The 20,564-nt window shown below is 45.2% G+C and overlaps 1 protein-coding gene across 5 annotated transcripts in view; it reads left to right on the forward strand.

The window, feature by feature from the left end:
• Positions 1 to 3,581, forward strand: part of gramd4a (GRAM domain containing 4a) — a 95,510-nt gene extending 91,929 nt beyond the window's left edge. For all 5 annotated transcript variants that reach the window (XM_083999892.1, XM_083999894.1, XM_083999893.1 and 2 more), the window contains one exon: positions 1,675 to 3,581. In XM_083999892.1, coding sequence (XP_083856018.1) covers positions 1,675 to 1,785 — 111 coding nt within the window. In that variant the 3' untranslated portion in view covers positions 1,786 to 3,581. The remainder of the gene's footprint in view (positions 1 to 1,674) is intronic.
• Positions 3,582 to 20,564: the final 16,983 nt, after the last annotated feature.

Consider the following 20,564-nt stretch of genomic DNA (forward strand, 5'->3'; position numbering starts at 1 on the left):
ATGTTTCTTTTCCATTATACTGTGGGTAGTGGTGGTGAAACCGAAGCTTTCTGAAGCACTGAACCACATCGAGACAATGACACTGAAAGTGATTCACTGCTGCGGAGCATTTGATACAGTCAAAATAATGACATCTGGCTGTTGAAGGGAAGAATTGACAAGGCGTCATGATGTCATGACTGTCACAGGTCTCATCCTTTCATTCAGTTTTTAATAAAACTTAGTTCTCTAACCAAACCGGGTGTCATAATGTTATTGTAGTCAAGGAGAATGTTGCAATATAAAGTCTGATAGTGGGTGCCTGTTTTGTTGGAGTCTAACTCTAAGAGGTATTATTATCAGCTGAAGAAATCATTTTATATAGGTATAATGGGAGAAATGAAGGATATGCTTATGCAACCAGCCCACCGACACTTCTGCTTTATATGCTCGAAACAGTCGGGCAAGTGGTGTTGAGCGTAACATCACTAACTGTTGGTTCAGATTCTTCATTCTCTCATTAATGGGTTAAAATGACGAGTGTAAGAAATATTTAACCCACTTGATACTAGAAGCAGCAATAAAAATGAATGGTAACATGTTAACCAGTATACATATGAATATATTTTGACCAGATTTTCAGGTATCTTGGTAGATTTACTTTGGCAGACACAAGTTGAAACATGAGGCTTTCACTGGACAACAACAGTATATCCTTTAAAGGATCTTAGGGCAGGATTTGTGAGAAAATACACGCATTTTATGTTTTGTAAATAATAATGAGTGAGGAAGTGTTCAAAACCAAAAAAGAACGAGCCCACCCGCGTATCTCTCCATTGCCCTGAACGGGGTCTGTGCTGCATAATGCACTGCAATTCAGGGGGTGGATTTTGCACGCTGGCTGGCGGACCTGATGTCAGATGACGCTGCATGCGCGTCCCCGACTGCCTTCGAATGGATACATGAAGAGGGCAACCGCGGATCCAAATGACTGTTTGGGAAGCAATGGACTCTTCGCCCGCCAGCAAACAACCCAGCACAACTGAAAGCCCTGTTTAAAGCCATACTAAAGATCATCTATCATCTATCTATTTCTCTACCCCCCCCCCACCCAATTAATTAATTTTAGGAGATTAATGTTGGTCTCATTGATGAAAATGAACAACTGTGGCAGTGGCATTAGTTTGTTTGAATGAAAAGTGAGCAGGACTGCCTCTGGGCTACGTACTGAAATCACCACATTTACGTAAATAAATGTTTTTCAATGAACCAATCAGTCTAATATATTTTATTTTGTTAAGTCAACATGGTTACTGTACATGGCAAAGATTATTACCACTTTAAAACTTAAAATTGGTCTGTATTTCTATCGCTCTGGTTGGCAGTCGTCGGGGCGGTGTGTTTCACTGTTTCCTTTCTCCCGACTGTGGCTGACGAGAGGCGACAGACTCGTTGGACAACGGCCGTCGGCGTCGGGGCAGTGTGATCCTGGCTTTAAGTAAACAGTGAAGAGTCTGTGCGCGCTCCCGTGCCGGTGGCTTCGCTGGTTGCTGTAGTTACCTGCAGCGGCCGTCGCGTCACTAGCCGTTCTCATTGATCCTGCCCTATGATCCTTTAACATTATAGGACAACTCTCTGCAGTGCAATATGCGATATGTAGAAATGTTTTAATTATTCAGCATCTCTCTCCTCCAGCCATTAGTGTTTGGTGCCATGATCCACAGAGACGAGGCCTTCGAAGCCATCTTCACACAGTACATGAAGATCATGACCACCACCAAACCACCAGCCGCCGCAGAGCTCTAGACCACCTGCGTACCAGCAGCACAGTACTCTGTACTGGGGCTAAAGCCTCCTGAGTTTCTACTGGACTGGAAGATACTTTTGAAGACCACACTCCTCCGCTCTGCGAGAGCCTCCTCCTCTTGTGACGAGCATCAGCTCCTTCATCGACGGTCACGGACTGGACTTGATTGGTGGCTTCCTGCTTTAGGCCACATCAGAGAGGTTTTCAGAGTGTCGATGGGATTTGGTCACATGACGCAACTTTGGGGGGGGGGGGCTCAAGTGTGATTTTTAGCAATCAGCAGAAGGCTGGTGAAGGGGGCTGGTCCTCCTCTCCCACCTGACCTGACCAACTGACTGGCTGACTGGTTTCCTGACCTACTTGTTTCTGTGTTTGCATGTTTGAGCGTATGTGTGTGCGTGCGTGTGTGCGTGTGTGCGTGTGTGCGTGCGTGCGTGCGTGCGTGAGTGCGTGTATGAAGGCAAATTAGGTCTTAAAGTGTGTCAAGTGGCTCTATTTTTCTCAGTAATCAGTCAGTGGTCTGCTGTTGTAGGAAGATCTCAAGAAGTGCTCAACCTGGTTGTGAAATGAATATCCTAAAAAGATAAAACAGTTAATTCTTCTGCCAGAAATCTGTAGAAACTATTATATAGGATTAGCTCTATAAATCAGTGCAAAAACAACCATTGATGTTGAGATATTTAGATGTTAAACTGGCTGATTGGTACCTCTTGGCATGGTCCAACAAAATTCCGAGTATTAGCACGTGCGCGGTCAGTGATAGTTTTTTTTTTTTCAAATGTGTATTAGCTGTGAAAATGTCAGATCACAACTTGACTGACACAGAGCCTTTCTGTTAGTTTACATCGCTGCTGTCTAACTCCTGGATTTCCCATCTTGTTTTTAGACACACATTTCAGCAGCGACACAGTTTTAGTCATCTTTGTGGATCCAACAAGCAGAAGATGTGCGCTGCTTTCTGCATCCGCTTTCGGTGTCTGTAAGTGTGCGTGTGTGAAAAGTGTAGTCAAAAATGCCTTTCTTTTGAAAAATGTATTTTCTTTTTTCGTGTAACAAACAGCCTTCGGGACGAGTAACCAGTGGTCACGCAGCTGCTGTTTGCATCTGAGACGAGAGCACAACACTGGCTGCTGTTTAGAGTCGTGGCACAGAGCAGAACATAGCGTCACATGTCTAAGTTCCTCTTTTCAAGGCATAGTCTTTACGTACATAGTGAGATTTTCTTTTTCCAACAGGGGTATTCTCCCTGCACTTTATTAGAGCGTTAACTGGAATTCCTGACATTACTGTGGCAGAACAGACTTCAGATGCTCACTACTTCATTTGGAGTCCGTGGTCAGTGTTTTCAGGTAGTTTCAAAAGGTATTTCTCTCTCTGTCCGACTACTTGAGCCCAGCACTGGTCCGATCCTGCTGGTGTCAGTGCAGCACAAACTGAGTCTGAACACACTGTATTAATGTTAATGTAGAATTGATCCATGCCACAGGGAGGATGTTACTGTGAGTCAAATGAGCAACAGACTGACCATAAAAGAAGAAGGTACTTCACCTTTATAACGGAACAACTGGCGGATTACTTTCACATCACTGCCCTTCACAGTAAAGTGTTGAGGTATTTCAGCCTTTAAGATGTAAATCATCCCAAGGCCAGTGGAGAAATACTCATAACACACATCCTCTTCTGATTGGGTGTTGTCATGTCCATATTCCTATATCTGCCAGGCTGTGTGAGGTTAGATAAGCAGCAACAAAATCTGTGAGTCCAATTTCTGAAATCAAAAAAAAAGAAAAAAGAACAGGATTATGAGCTATAAAGATATGCCTAATTAGTTTCTGGATTGTTTGTTGTTGTTTATGCTTATTTGTTACGCCACAGTGAGTAGAGACTGACATCTGGGTGCTCTTCCACTTGTTCCAGATCTTCTAAATGTTTTTTTTTAAACAGTAGTCTATGAAGTATACAGATAGACGTCTAGAATGAACTGAATATTTCAGCGTCACTTTATTTTAAGCCACCGTTTGCGAGAATAAAGCTGGCCTTTGCTCTCGCAGAATGGTTTGATATGTAGAAAATATAATGCCAAACTACATGAGACACTTTACCGTGTTATGTGAGAAGAATGGATTTAGGGTACAGCAGTTGAGGTTGTCATTACTCTTCAGATTTAGAGACAAATTAGTAGCTAATCCACACTCTCAGATCCTATTTACTGTATACCCAGCAGTACAAGCTTTAGTTTTCTTGTAAATCTTACAAAACACTGTTCAACCTTGACATTTGAATATTTGCCTTTATTGTGGAAATTTACACTCATTGGACTCTTGTTTCTGGTTTAATAATCTTTAATCACACTTGTTACCTTGTGCTCAAGAAAACCATAGGATCATTTACAGTTTTCTGCCCTTTAGACTCTTGGATTTAAAATGTCATGGTTTCCCTGGAAAGTCTATACAAGTCCTCTTGTTATCATTGTTAATTAGAATCAACTGGATATGAAATTGCTGGAGATGCAACGGACCAGTTCAAACAACCATGTTATGATTCATATTATTTTTTAGCTGAAATGTAATAAGGATGAATATTTTTTCTTTGACATGTATGCTTATGCCTGTTATTAATAGGCTGCCTTTCCACACATGGATTTCTATTTTTGTTTAGGAATAAATTTGATCCATGACGGAGGGAAACCTGTTGGATATTAGAGCAGGTAAAATCAGTAAAGTTAATGAACACTGTCTCACTGTGTGATTGGATGGCTCTTTGTAGTCTTAAAGCTTTTACCTGAAGCCTTTTGTAATCTGTTAACTCTGAAAATCAGCTCTCGGGGGGTTTGCAGACCCTGATCCAGGCTGCACTCAGATAAAGCACAGAATGTATCACGTTTCAATTTTGTTTTTTCTTTTGCCAAATCCTTACATTTTCTGTCTGCCATATTCTGCCTACGCTCATGTTTACAGATGGTTGTAAAATTTTATATATTTTTTTCAGCTGTTCTTTTTTCTTTTCTTTTTTTTTACAACCCAGTTTGAATTCCTTTGACTCTGGAGTTATGAAGACTGGATGGCTACACTGTTCTTGAATTAATGTCTCTGCTCTCATTGGATCAGCACCACTCATGTGACTATCTCTGCTCATCTTTAACCAATAGGAAACTCAAATGATAGTGACAACAGGAGCTGTGTTTCAAATTTCACATGTAAATTGTCATATCCAACATCACATTACTTGGTTACAATGTAGTGGAAGTTGCAGTAAAACATCTGATTCACAGGCTTCATCCAGAGCAGAGATGGTCATGGTGGACTGGGATGGCAATAGTAGTGTTTTTGAAATTTAGTTTGTCTGTTGTGACTCAATGCACCTTTTGAAGATTGTAGAAGGTAGAAATAGAGCACGAATTGGATTCCCATCGTTTTTACAAAATAATGAAATAAACTGTATGCACTTGTACTACTGTAAAGGCACTTTGGAGGGAAGTGTCCAGCAAATATTTAAAATATGTTGTTTGAAATTTTGGAAAATATGCCTGCTTGCTTTCTTCTTGAGAACTGTGAAAAGATTGATACTACTGTCTTGTCTTGTCTGTCTGGTTTAGACAGGTTTTATTACTTTTGGATAAACTGGAAAGCTGGCTAGCTGGACAGTTTCCACTTGTACATTTTCAGTAACATCATAATTAACCTCTGTCTTCATTCAAATTGTGAAGTTCACTTCAGTTCAAAAAGGAATACATAGTTACTGACTTTTTTCAAAGCTAAGTGATCACATGACTGTTCAAATGCACCTCTGTACATCACAAGTCGTGACCACAGCACTTCCTGTGGCTTCTCATTGCCACTGGTGTTACCTGTTGACGTGTTGGCAGAGGGTGGACCCAGTGGCACCTTCACTAGAGGTTCCCAAACTCTATACTTCCTAAAAGATTTTTTGGTCATTCAACCATTTGACAGAAGTTGTCATTTAGTTCTTCCTGATGCAGTGTAGACAAATACAGGTAGGCTGTACAGAGGGAGTCGTGACACTCACTAAAAATGTAATCATCCAATTGTTTGTGCAAAAGAAGCTGTTGGGAAGTTGTTTTCCAGGCGGCTTATTACAAACTAATAGCTGGCCACATGGGGTATCACAAAACACTGACTGGTTAATGGCCCGATTCTATTGGCCTGGCATTCAGGGAGCTGTACACTACTGGTGTGCATCCTGCCTCAAATTGGTTAACAATTGGTTAACCAACAAGCTGCACCAAAAGCACCCATTGCTCTTAACTGAGGTTCAGTGAAACCATCAGGTGGTTTCACTGAAATGTATAAGGATATCATTTTTGCTTTAGTCCTGGTGGGCTACACAACACAATTATACTCACGCTGTTAGGCAGGAAATCGAGTAGGGTTCTGGACCTGGTTAGAAAAAACTGTGAGGAAGGTCCAAGCCTGAGAGGAAATAAGATTTAGTACATCCTGGACCTGAAAGCAAAATTCCATTCAGGTCTAAGTTGTAAAGGGTCCTTGTACATGTGTTTTGTTTTTTACAACATATTTTTGTATGCATTCTTTTATTTTCTTCCTGTGTGATTTGCTTTTTAGAAAACATACTTTGTAAAACTCCTTCCTGGTGTTCAGACAGGTGTGGGCCAGTACGGCTCAGGGGAACAGTGGTATCAGTCTTCACATGTAACTCTCAGCAAGAAAACAAAAATGCTTACTGACGAAAATGTTAAAATATTCATTTTTTGTTTTGTCATTAACGATCAGCTAGATAATGACTGCCATTCTGTGCATATTGCTACTGGTAAATGATACAGAACAAGTGTGAGGATGTTGCTGCTTTCATAATCACAGGGACAAACAGTGTTGTCTTTTCAAGGTCCCCTCCATTGAAGCTGGTGTCCTCGCTGTTGTATTAAATATGTGGTTTCTCTAACTGTGTGTAAATGTTAATTAAGCGTTTTCCAAAAGCATCTCAACATCCTAGTGATCCACACCGCATGTAGAGTACACCAGGGTTCCTGCTTCTTTCTGGACAACTCGACTCTTGCAAGGCTGCAGAAAAACCTTTATCTGACATTCTGACTGGAGCAAATCTAAAAATTTTAATTAAAAACATCTCAGTCCTGTTTTATGGATTGAGACAGAAGTCGTCATATTTGGTACAGCCAGTGAACAGCAAATTAAAGCCTGAGTGTCACTGGTGAAACACTGCAATCATCATAATGGGTAATTCATTTGTTATCTGTGACGGTAACCTTCTTTTTTTTTGTCAAAGAGGAATTTGTATACAAATTATTGAAATGTACAGTGAAGAAAACAAAGAAGAACACTGAGTTTTTAAAAGACACGTCTATTGTAAAGGATAATGTGATGTACATTTTTTTAATTTAAGTAAATTAATTTAAGGTATTCTGCTCTTCTGTGTCTTTTGTCCATGCATTACAACACCGACTGGAGTGTGTTTTGGCTCTTTGCTGCAGTACCACTGCTCAACCACATGATGTCACTGTGAGACTTTGTGTTAAGTTTAAAACCAATCAGCTGGGAGGGTTTTCTCTTTGCCCTCCTAGTGCTGAGAGTAACGACACTTCCCGTGTTAAGCCATTTACAGCCAGCCATATTGTTGTATATTTTCTGCACAGGAAATGAATGAATATGCAAAATTAAAGAGATAGTTCACCCAAACTTCAAATTTCACTCATTATCTACTCACCCTCATGTCGAGTAAGAGCTGTGAGAATTTTCAGAGTCCTCCGTCCCTTCTCTGAGTTACGGGGGGGGGTCCGCGCAGCAGTATTTGTCCATATAATGGTTGTCAATGGATACTAACTTTCTTCGTCCAAAAAAACACACCAAAAAACATCCAAATACCTCCATACTGTTCGTGTGTAATGTCCCTCTTGTATTGGCGCCCCGACATGAGAAATTGTTCCGCTGGTCAGTGCAAATCTCGCGTGATTTGCACTGACGCAGGAAGAGCAGTGAACTGAGACACTGGGAGCTTCCGCTACAAACAATCTTAAAATATAGACTTATTTAAATTTTTTCTGAACAATTTCTCATGTTGGGGCTTCAATACAAGAGGGACATTACAAACGAGCAGTATGGAGGTATTTGGATGTTTTTTGGTGTGTCTTTTTGGATGAAGAAAGTTGGAATCCATTCACAACCATTATATGGACAAATACTGCTGCGTGGACCCCCCTGTAACTCAGAGAAGGGACGGAGGAAAATTCTCACAGCTCTTAGTTGACATGAGGGTGAGTGAAATTTGAATTTTGGGTGAACTGAGCCAGGCCAGGCTCAGGCCCTGGCTCAGACCACCACCACTGAGCTAGTGTGCTAACCTGTGGATATTGAAGGATGCCTCGCGGTGGAGGAAGCAAGAAGGATAAAGGTGACTGTGAGGCGACTGGAAAAGACAGTTCATTCTGCCATCCAACTACCCAGAGTGAGTCTGAAATTATCAGTATGGATGCTGTCAAAAAGCTGATTTCCCAGTCACTAGAACAACAGAAATCCCATTTTGTGGAGATGCTTGATAGATAGATAGACTGACACTTTTAACAAGTTTGTTAAAGTGATTATGGACTCCACTAATGAGAGACTGGATGCTATGAATAGGAACGTCCAGGAGCTTAAGGATTGCATCCAATACACTCAGAAGGACGTTGATGAAATTAAAATCAAAGTGCCCAAGCTCTCACAACACTCTGGAGAATGGCTTTCGCAAGATTTGTGTCTTGTCACACTTGAGTCTAAAGCCGACTACCTTGAGAACCAATCCAGAAGGAACAATCTCATTTTTGATAGTTTGAAAGAATCTTTCCGTGAGAAATGGGAGGATACAGAGAAGCATGTCCGGAAACTTATCTCTGAGAAGCTGAACCTAGATGCCAGTGCTATGGCCATTGAGAGGGCCCATCGTGTGGGGAAGCTGGACTACAGGGAGGAAAGGCAGCGGCCTAGACCAATTGTGGTCAAATTTTTAAACTTTAAAGACAGAGAACTGGGGCCTCATTTATCATTGTGGATACACCTTTTTTTACACCCTTTTTCCCCGTTTTGTGCGTACGCACTTTTCTCTGCCAAATTGGGATTTATCAAACTAAAACCTGACGGGAAAAAGTGCGGACATTTACACCCATTTTGACCCTGGCGTAGGGGAGAGTGGGGTAAAGTGAGACACTTTTTACATTTGCTCCCCTCTAAGCAAGCTAAAATGATTTATCAGTAAAATTTACACATTTCCCATTAATTCAGGATGTTGCCTAGCAATGGAAATTATCAGAATGTATTTAGGACGAAGGGCAGTGAAAATATGATTGTTTTAAAAAAAGTGGTCTTGTGTCTCACTTTACCCCAGGTCAGGGGTAAACTGAGACAAACTAGAAAAATCAATGGGGTAAACTGATCCACTTACTTTTTCCACTCTGAAACTACCATAACAACACATGTTGTAACAGCTAGAGTCCTGACAGCTAGCTTGACAACCACACTTCCCAGATCGAATGTCGGAATCATGGGGATTGGTCAATTAAGCACTTTTGTTTTCTCAACACAAAGTGACTCAAAACCAAAATCAAATACAACACAAAATGTTTTAATTAACATTCAAATGACAGATAGAACCAGTTAGATAGTCTGGGGGTCAGATTGTAGGCCCCGACAATCGTGACCATTTTGATCAAAAGTCCTCTTGTGTGTGGGGGGAGCCGACAAAGTGGAATGTGACTAAAATTGAGTTAATTAACCAATAAAAAAGTGAGCTGACTGAGAGCACATAGCATAACGTAAAGCAGTGTGGCTACAGATCATTGATCACGCAAGATTTCTGGCTTGGGGGACGAGATTCTAGTGTAAATCTTTGTGTGTGCTGTGCTCACAGTCTCACTCATGGATTTATTATAATACATCCATGGTCTCACTTTACCCCGCAGCATTTGTCTCACTTTACCCCAACACCCCCATTTCAGAAAAAATGACCTCTCTTAGAAATTCCGGCTAATTTTCAGCCAGCATCATCACATGGTTTTATGTGTTGGTAGTTCATCATCATGTATCATAGAAGTTTTTCTACCTGAATCAATTTGCTTTGGCACAACAGTTGATTAAGTTGACAGCAAGAAAATTTACTTTTACATGCAAAAATCATATTTTTGTGAAAAAAACATGCTTTCCACAGCATCATGAGGTCCTCTTCTTCATAGCCATTGGGAAATGGAAGGGGCTTGAAAACATCATGGTCAGATGACCATAAATGTGTTCCGTTTTCTAGATATAGGAGGTGTCTCACATTACCCGGTGTCTCACATTACCCCACTCTCCCCTACCGTGATTTACACCTGTTTTGAGGAACAGGAGGAATTGGCAACAACGTTGCTGAGTCAGAGAACTGCAGCATGAGGGGGAGAGAGGAGCGCGGAGTTCATTTAGAAGAGCACAGTAGGATTTTTTTGAAGTAATTGTGGTAGTGGTGGACCGTTGATGCTGGCAATCCAACCCGCTCTATAATAACACTAGGCTCTATGTTAATTGATAAACAGAGCGGATTGAGGATTTTGCTTTTTTGCTTTTACATACGTCTGTGACGTCTGACAAGGATCAAACCTGCCAAGTTTAAAAACACATCAGCAGCAGCGCAAACTGATCTGCAGTCTAGACTGTTATTAATCTGCCTGAGTTAACGAGGTGCACGTGAGTTTGGAGCTGACGAGAGGAGAGAATAAAGAGTGAGACAACACGGCCCTGAGGAGGAACTGTGAAGGACTCAGCTGTCATGGAAAATTACCTAAATCGAGTCCAGTAGAGCTGTAACTGTGTGGAAAGGCCTGCAAAGTAATGGTAGGTAACAATATGGCTTTAGCCTACATTGTTTTAACATCTAGGTGTAAAAAAAAAATAAAAATTCTGGGATAAAGGGGCAGATTACATAAGATTATTCTTCTTTCTGCTCCCGTTTGTTGAGATTTGGGAGGTTTTTGTTTATATTGTAGCTTATTAAAATGCAAGATAATATAGGCCGGTGCATATTCTCATTTGCCCAGGTCATAGTATTTCAAAGGAGGTTAAATCGAAAGCAACTGGACTTAGTTATTTGTCTAGGAAGACATTTCACCTCTCATCCAAGAGGCTTCATCAGTTCATGTACGCAACTGACCAGGCTGGGACTGGTCCAACTATCTGGTGTGGAGACTCACTATTTAACCTCTTGTGTGGGCGTTCACAAGGGTGATGATGTCACTGTTGTGCTCCAAGTGCCAACGACAGTCGTTAAAATTACTGTCTTTGATGGAAAGTGGTTTCGACTTCGTTAGTGCCCTATGTTGTTATAACGACAGTCGTTGGAGTCACTTACCACTTGTGAACAGTAGTTGTTCTTTGAGGCTAGATTGTTGAATCTCCTGGGAAGGGATGAAAGGGCAGCATTGTAAATTGGAGATAGGTGGTGTCTCAGACCTCCTCCCCTGTTGAGGGATGGTTTCTCTACTTTTACATAGATGGCGTCTTTAACTCCTCTTTCAAACCATCTGTCCTCTCTGTCTAGGATTTTGACATTGCTGTCCTCAAAGGAGTGGGTTTTCTCCTTGAGGTGTAATTGGACAGCAGAGTCCAGGCCTGAGGAATTGGCTCTCCTGTGTTGGGCCATGCGTTCAGTGGTTGTTTTGTTTCTCCAATGTAGAGGTCTTTGCATTCCTCGTTGCATTGGACTGCATACACCAGATTGCTTTTGTGGGTGTGTGGTGTTTTGTCCTTGGGATGTACCAGTCTCTGTCTGAGTGTGTTGCTGGGTTTGAAATACACAGGGATACGGTGTTTGTTAAAGATCCTCCTGAGTTAGAGACACATATGGAATGACTATGTTGTTTCTCTTGTTTTGTCTTTCTTTCTCAACCACTTTGTTGGTTTTCTTTCTGGAAGCAGCTGCAGTTTTCACAAAGGTCCAGCTAGGGTAACCACAAGTTGTGAGGGCGCCTCTCAGGTGCTTGTGTTCTGCCCCTTGGGCCTGTGAGCTGGTGGGCACGTTATCGGCTCTGTGTTCTGATAACACCAAGCTTATGTTCCAGAGGGTGGTGAGGGTCGAAAAGTAGATATTGGTCTGTATGTGTGGGTTTTCTGTATACCCCAATGTGGAGGCTCCTGTCCTTTTTCATATGGACGTCACAATCTAAGAAAGGCAGACTATTGTCCTTGACATCTTCTCTGGTGAACTTGATGTTTTTGTCCACTGAGTTAATGTGTTCGGTAAAAGCTTGCACCTCTTTGGTTTTGATTTTAACCCATGTGTCGTCCACATACCTGAACCAGTGGCTCGGTGTTGTTCCTTCAAAGGAGTTCAAAGCCTTGTTCTCTACCTCCTCCATGTATAGATTAGCCACAATAGGGGATACTGGTGAACCCATGGCACACTGAAAAAACTGAAATGGCAGCACTCACAAAATAAACTTGAAATATTTATTTAACGCACAGCAGTGCCTGATGGACGCGTTTCAGCCCTTGGCTTTCTTCAGCGTGAGATTGCTGAATGGGTGTGACCCATATATATAACCTCCCGGACCTCCCTCGAAAACACCAGCTGATAATCAATCAATCAAACACTTAGTCAACAAATAATAATCATCACATGACACAGAAGATTATGCTACAAGTGGCCAATAGGTATTTGAAAACCTACACCATACTTAATAAGATGGCCACACTACATAAAGTCACATATTGGATCAATATCACGTGGTGAACAACACAAGATCAAATATGTCAGATCTAATACATCACATAGTAAACACTAAGTGTCAAACATCTTGGAATAATAATTAGATAAGAATAATAGATTAAAAACAGTATACAAATATTTAAAAGAAACGAAAAAGATCGAAAAAAATCGGAAATATATATAAATCCACCAGAGTCCTCTAAACAGGGATCCTTAGTGGTGACCCATGAAAAACTATCTAACACTCAAAATCAGGCAGATGAAGCTGCATACTCACATTGTTCAACGCCTGCATGCAGACAAACAAAACCACATACAAACAATGCTCAATGCGTGTACGCAGACCTGTTCGCTGGTCATAGAACATCCACATAATTAGTTACAATATTCACAAAATTCATAAATACATAGAAAAATCTAAACAACATTCATAAGAAACAGGACAAAGACAGCTCTTCATGAAATTCGGTCTGCAAGTGATGTATCCAGTAAGCTTCTCTCTGTAGAAGTTTCTTCTCTCTGTCCCCTCCTCTCGGGGATGGTCTGACTGTCTCTATCCCCATAAACCGTAGGCTGCAAACACCGTGGCCGGCCTGATTAAAATGTCTGGCAACCGGAGATTTTTCATCCCCATTTCTTATGTTGCTTTTATGTTCTGATATTCTAATCCTCAGTTCTCTTTTTGTTTTACCAACTTAATATAGACCACAAGGGCATTTTAATAGGTAAACCACATGTGTGGACCGACATGTGACTCTTTGGAGCGGCATGTTCGGAGGAGTGAAGCGCAACGTTATGGACTGTGACATGGATGAAGATTATTTCGGGAGTGCAACATGGACTGGTGGCGTGAGTGGCGTGAGAGTGGAGCTCCCGCCGCCGTTTCGTGGCGACGGCGAGAAGCCGTTTGCTACGTGGGTGAAGCAGTTTGAAGCCGCGGTCCACGCCCAGACGAGAGGGACCAGGAGCGGGGGTTACACCGCCACTTTGGTGAATCTCCTCCCTACGAGGCTGGACGGCGCGGCTTTCCTGTTGTGGGACACTGTACCGCCGGATGTTCAGTGTGATTATGAGCGAGTGAAGGAGAGGTTAAAGGACGCCTTTGGACAAAAACAGTTCCTCCTGTACTTCCAGACGTGCATCTCTGCGCGGCCCCGTCAGCCGAACGAGAGTTTGGAGGTCTATGCAGCCGACGTCTCCAGGCTCGTGGCTGAGGCTTTTCCTGACTATGACAGAGCCGCCAGGAATGGTGAGACTTTCAGACGTTTTCTTGCTGGACTTGACCCTGCCCTCCAAGCTAAGTGTCATGAACAGGGGGCAACAGATGTGGAGGAGGCTTTAATTATTGCAGGCTGTTGTGAACGGGCCAGGCAGGCTCTGAGGGCAAGCACACCTGGATTGCCCTACTCCAACCCACATCCGGCTGTTGTGGCCGCTCTCAATCCGGCGTCACCAGGTGTGTTGGACTGTAATGCTAACGCCACAGAGAAGCTCGTTCATGCCATGGAACGACTCACCTCGAGGATGGACAATTTACAAACGGAGGTGAGGGATTTGAGAGCGCGTGCCTGTGGGACTGAGTGTGGCGGTCGTGGCTCCCCTTTTCCTGGGGCTCGTCAGCAGAGCCCGGGGGAGCGCAGAGAGCAGCGGCGTGCCTGTCACTGTGCTTGTGGCGGGTTTGGATGCAGGTCCACCTCCAGGGACTTCCGGAGGGACGACAGCACGAGAGGCCGGTCTCCACAGCGCAGGCTTCAGGGAGGATACGGTGACAGAGAATGGTCTCCACGGGAGCGGGGGACCCGAGACACCACTGCTGGCTTCTCGCCGCGCCGGCTGGACAGCGAGGGCCAGAGGGAGCCGCGCTTTGCAGAGGAACGTCAGCCGCGACGGGGAGTGAGGTTTCTATCTCCCTCGCGACGGTCACCATCTCCATCCCCGCACGGAGAGGAGCGGGGAAACTTCCAGTAGCTGGCATCGAGACCCGGATGCCAGTGTCGCCACCACAGGGTCACAATGACAACTCTGCAGCAGCGATTCCGGACCCCACGGTGGACTCCTGTTCGGTGGGTGAGTCCGAGTCTACGGCCTATGTTAAAGGACTGGTGGAGGGAGTTGATGTGACTGTGTTAATTGACTCTGGCTCTAATGTTTCTTTGATTTCTGAGGAGTTCAGAATGTCCATCCCAGCTCTACGTAAACGTGTGTTGAATACACAGTACATGTATGCACGTGCAGTGAATGGACAGTTATTGGACACTTTAGGTACTGTGGCCCTTCCAATGAAGCTGGGGGGCAGGTCTTTTGAACAAACTGTGCATGTTGTGCGGGGGGCTACACAAGCTATTTTACTGGGTTTTGATTTCATGCGGCAGACTCATGCAATAATGGATGTGGGTCGTGGGCTTCTCAGCATTGGAGACATTGACATTCCTCTCTTGCAAGCTACAGACTTTATTCCAAAATGTTGTAACATCTCCATGTCTACTGATGCTACTGTTCCACCTTTCAGTGAAATGATTGTCCCTGTTCAGGTGGGCCCCCCCCGCGTTGCTGGACCAACTATTGACTCTTACCTGGGCTATTTAGAGCCTGAGGTGCGTGACAACATGGGACTAGTGGTCGCACGCACAGTAGCGCCTGTGAAAAATGGATGCACTGTGGCACGGCTACTCAACCCGACCGACCAGGAACTGAAACTGCGCCCTGGGTCTCACCTGGGGGTATTTCACCATGTTAATGACTGTGACATACTCACCCCTGCAGAGGTTTTTGGATCTCAACAGGTGGATTCCCCCCTACCTGATGTAGCTGATTGTCCGCTGTCCGACGATCAGAGGCAGCAGCTGCAGACCTTGCTGGGGAAACATCAGGGAGTGTTCAGCCCTGCACGGGGTGGAACAGGCAGCCCCAACCTGATCAAGCACCACATTCAAACAGGTAACAACCCCCCAATAAAGCAACGGGCCTACCGCACTTCCCCTGACAAGCGGAGGGAAATCAACAGGCAGGTCCAGCGCCTTTTGGAGGATGGCATCATCGAGGAGAGCTGCAGCCCTTGGTCCTCTCCTGTGGTTCTTGTCAGGAAAAAGAATAATACATGGAGATTTTGTGTTGACTACAGGGGCCTCAATGCTGTGACAATAAAAGATTCCCACCCTCTGCCGCGGGTCGATGATACGCTTGACGCCCTAGCAGGAGCCACCTGGTTCAGCACCCTGGACTTCTCCGACGGCTACTGGCAGGTGGAAGTGGCGCAGGAGGACCGTGAAAAGACCGCCTTCACCACCGGCCAGGGCCTCTACCAGTTCAGATCCATGCCCATGGGCCTCACAAATGCACCAGCGACATTCCAGCGGGTCATGGAGCTGGTGTTAAAGGGGCTGCCATGGCGCATCTGCATGGTGTATCTTGACGACATATTGATATACAGCAGGTCGTTTGAGGATCATCTCTCTGCTCTGGGGGAGGTCTTCACCCGGATCGGAGCAGCTGGGCTACGGCTGAACGCCAGGAAGTGCCACCTGGCCCGGGATCATGTGGTCTTCCTTGGGCACGTCATCTCTGCTGAGGGGCTTCGCCCTGACCCCAAGAACACAGAGAAGGTGAAGTCATGGCCCGTGCCGAGGTCCGCCACGGAGGTGCGTGCCTTCCTGGGGCTCTGTTCCTACTACAGGAGGTTTGTGAGGAGTTTTGCCCAGCGAGCCGCCCCCCTCAGTCACCTTACAGGGAAGGATGTCCCGTTTCAATGGACTGCAGATTGCCAGGAGGCGTTTGAGTTCCTGCGGGACGCTCTCTGTGCTGAACCTATAATGAGTCACCCAGACTTCACTCACCGTTTCATTCTACACACCGACGCTTCCCAGGTCGCTGTGGGGGCAGTGTTGGCGCAAGATGCTGACGGTCTGGAGAAGGTGGTGGCGTATGCTAGTCACTCCCTCACAGCAGCCGAACGACGATGGTCTACGTACGACAGGGAGCTGTGGGCGATAGTGTGGGCTATTCGTCATTTCAGACACTATTTGGGTCTTCGCCCGTTCACTATTGTTACAGATCACCGGACGTTGTTGGGCCTTCGACGGCTTCCCATTGATAATGACAGAACGGGGCGTCACAGCCGCTGGGCCCTGGAACTGGACCCTTATGACTGGGTGATTGTGCACAAAAGTGGAAGTCAACACACTAACGCGGATGCGCTTTCACGCAGACCGGACCTCAGCGCAGAGCTAACGGACCATGATTCCCCTGATCCTGTCCACACTCTCGTGCACAAAGGTACCCAAACAGTTACAGACAATGACCCCAGGACCGTGTGCGCCATAGAGACTCCCAGTTCCACCACGGCCCCTTCAGCAACCCCCAGCTCCAGCTCCAACCCCCATTTGCCTTCTGACCCCCAGGCTTGTGTGGACCGAGCTTTAATCTACACTCTGTCACACGACGGCTCCAATGTCAAGGAGCTCCAACAGAGTGACGCTGACATCAGACAAGTGTTGGCCTGGCTGGAGGAAGGTCAGAGACCCCCTAGGTGGAGGCTGAAGGATGCTGGTCGAGGTTTAAAGAGACTGTGGCACGAGTTTCCCCGACTGACCTTCGTTGATGGACTGTTGTGCAGGGTTGTGTGGCTGTCTGAGGGGGGGCAAACAACACAAGTTGTGGTCCCTGCTGTCTTGGTCCCCGAGGTCCTCAGACACCTGCATGGCACACCTTTGACGGCTCACCTTGCATATGAACGGGTCTTGGCACGTGCCCGGGGTGTTTGTTATTGGCCCACTATGTATGGTGATGTTAAAGCTTGGTGTGATCAGTGTTACGCCTGTCAAAGGAAGAAGTCCCCTGTTCCTCGACATCATGCCCCTATGAGGACTTCACAGGCAGAGAGACCTTTCCAACGTGTCGCAGTCGACATACTGGAGTTGCCGGTCACTTCCAAGGGCAACCGGTATGTTTTGGTTGTTGAGGACTATTTCACTAAGTTCGTTAACCTGTATGCCATCGCTGATCAAAAAGCCACCACGGTGGCTGAGTGTCTCTTTCAGAACTACATTTTGGAACATGGTGTGATGGAAACGCTGCACACAGATATGGGGAGGCAGTTTGAATCAGAGATGGTGAAACATTTGTGCAGGCTGCTGGGTGTAAAGAAAACTCATACCACTCCATACAATCCAAAGTCTGACGGGATGGTAGAAAGGTTTAATAGAACACTTATTGACCAGTTAGCTAAAACACTCTTGTCATGTGAGGGAGAGTGGGACTCTTTCTTGTTGCAGGTTGCCTTTGCATACAACACCAGTGTACACTCCAGCACCGGGTTCACGCCTTACTTCCTCACACACGGCAGGGAGGCCCGGACGCCGGTGGATGTAGTGCTGGGCCCGCTGATGCAAGGCAGGCCGGTAGATGGGTCCCCGGAGGACTTTGCTAGTTCTCTCCTCAGGCGCTTGGACACCGCTTTTGATCAGACAAAGGAAAACAACATTGTGGCAAGCAGAAGGAAAAAGACTTTCTATGATGCCAGGTTGAGGCACGAACCATACGAGGTTGGGGACCTTGTGTGGTTGAATGACCCCACAGAGAGTCGCCGTAAACTGGCTCCCCACTGGAAGGGACCTTACTTGGTGCAACGGCGAATGGACAGGGATGATGAGGTTGGAGTCACCTATCAGATTAGTAGCCCATTCGGGGAGGAGCCCCCGCTGCAGACCGTCCACTATGACAGGCTGCGGCGCTACAATCTGCCGGTTGCTTTTCCCTTGGAGGGCCCGTCTAGAAACCTCCTCTCCCCTTCCCCACCCACTGTTCTGCAGGAGGAAGCTGCCGCGCCTGGTAGCCCTGCGGGCGCATCCCTCTTTGATGAAGTCATGGACTGTGGTCGTGGCACTGGCGTAGGTGCTGGTGGTTGCCCTGACCAGGCAGTTGCCCCGCCGAGGTTCTCTCGGGTTGGTAGGTCGTCACGACCCCCTGCTCGCTTTAGGGACTATGTAATGGAGTGAATGTTTACATGCTCAGGTTTATTGACTCCCTGTGTTTTAAGGGGGGGTTGCGTGTATGTTGTGTTTCTATTGTGTGGGTTAATGAGGCTGGGTACACGTTACAGCTGTGTTTATTGAATGTTTGCCTCATGGCCTGTTTGGCTGTATACATGTGTTGTGTTTTATATGCACATCATTTTCCCCCCCTGTGTGTTTCATTTACATGTGTATTGAGAGATGGGGACATTCTCTACTGTAAGGGGGGACGCATGTGAGAGTGGGGCGCGGGTGTGACGTCAGAGAGAGGCGACAGTGTTATTGTCTCAGAGTTCGCGGGTGTGAAAGGTAAATAAACGGAGTGTGTTGCTCAGCTCCAAAGAGTATTATGTTCGTGAGTTTTTGTCAGCAGAAAAGAGTGACTTTAGAAGCCCCATACACCTCGGACGCTACAATTACAAAGCCTCTAATTAATTAGATTAATTGTTTTAATTGAGTCCTGGCCCTATTACACAAGATAAACACACACACACACACACACACACACACACACACACACACACACACACACACACACACACACACACACACACACACACACACACACACACACACACACACACACACACACACACACACACAGGTAACCTAATGTGGTTACAGCTCCTCCATATCAGTGCTTATAGAAAGATGATCATGTGTCTGTCTGATCAGCTCTGTCTTGACCTTAAGATCGTGGGTTTGATTCCCATGTTGACAGAGATGGCAACACCGGCAGTAGCCCCGTGGCCCATTCAAAATTTCCAGAGAGGAAATTTTCTAGTTGTTCCTATCAGTCTTCTTTCTAAAAACAGAGGTCTGTAACATATGAAATTTCTTAACATTCACATCCAAAAACGATACTGTTTCTCTGTCAGCCTCCAGAGTGAAAGAGATGGTAGGAACACGTAGCCTGGCTCTCGCCAGACCCTTGTAGTTCCGCAAAGCTCCACCAGAGGCGCTACGCTCAGCTTCACACAAGGGTCTGGACTCGAGGCCAATGCAAACTTCTTCCCCGGAGCAAAAAATAATGAACCAATCAGGATCGCCGGGCGGGACTTTCTGAGGTGTGACGTAGCGCTGAAGCGACTGTTTGAGTCAAACAACAATGGCGGCTCGCAGTGAGTGGCTGAAGTAGCACGTCATTCAAGATAACGGACAAGTGGTTTATCCAATCACATACAAGATTTTTTTACAAGGCCCCGCCTTCTGAAATGAATCGCCTATGGAGCAGTCCCAGACCCTTGTGTGGAGCTCAGCGTAGCTTTGCGGAACTACAAGGGTCTGGCGAGAGTCAGGCTAAGGAACACGAGAGTCAAGATATGTTTTGAACAGTTCAAGTTCTTCTATTGTGCCAGTAAACACAAAAAAGATATCGATATATCTAAACCAGCATTTCACAAGATCAACAAATGGATTGTTATGATATGGTCTTCTTCAAACTTCCCCATACATAAGTTTGCATAATTAGGGCTGAACGGGCTGCCCATAGAGACCCCCTGCTGTTGTAAATAGAAAGTGTTGTCAAACCTGAAGTAATTCTTAGTGAGGACCACTTCAGACAATTCTAACAACAGCTCAGTGGCTGGTACTTGTCGTTCCCTTGAATTTAAATAATAGTGAAGAGCTTCTAGTCCCTCTTTGTGGGGCACATTCGTGTATAAGCTTGCAATGTCCATAGTACACAGCCAATCGGAGTCAATGATCCCACTCACAGATTTCAACTTCCTTAGAAAATCTGAGGTATCACGTACATAAGAAAGTAAATTCGTTACCAGAGGTTTAATATGAAAATCTACAAATTGGGAGATAGGCTCCGTTAAAGACCCAATCCCCGATACGATGGGGCGCCCCGGAACAGGTTCCTGGCAGCTTTTGTGTATTTTAGGTAACGTATAAAAAATATGACGTATGGGATGGTCCTGCGTCATGAATTTGTGTTCATCTTGTGATATACTGTAAGTTGATTAGTGACTGACATGTCAAGAATATTTCTAATTTCACCAGAGAATTTCAATGTGGGATCATAGCTCAAGGGTGTGTAAAAGTCAGCATTACTTAATTGATTC

The sequence above is a fragment of the Trachurus trachurus genome (assembly GCF_905171665.1).
Source record: "Trachurus trachurus genome assembly, chromosome: 23".
Taxonomy (NCBI): domain Eukaryota; kingdom Metazoa; phylum Chordata; class Actinopteri; order Carangiformes; family Carangidae; genus Trachurus; species Trachurus trachurus.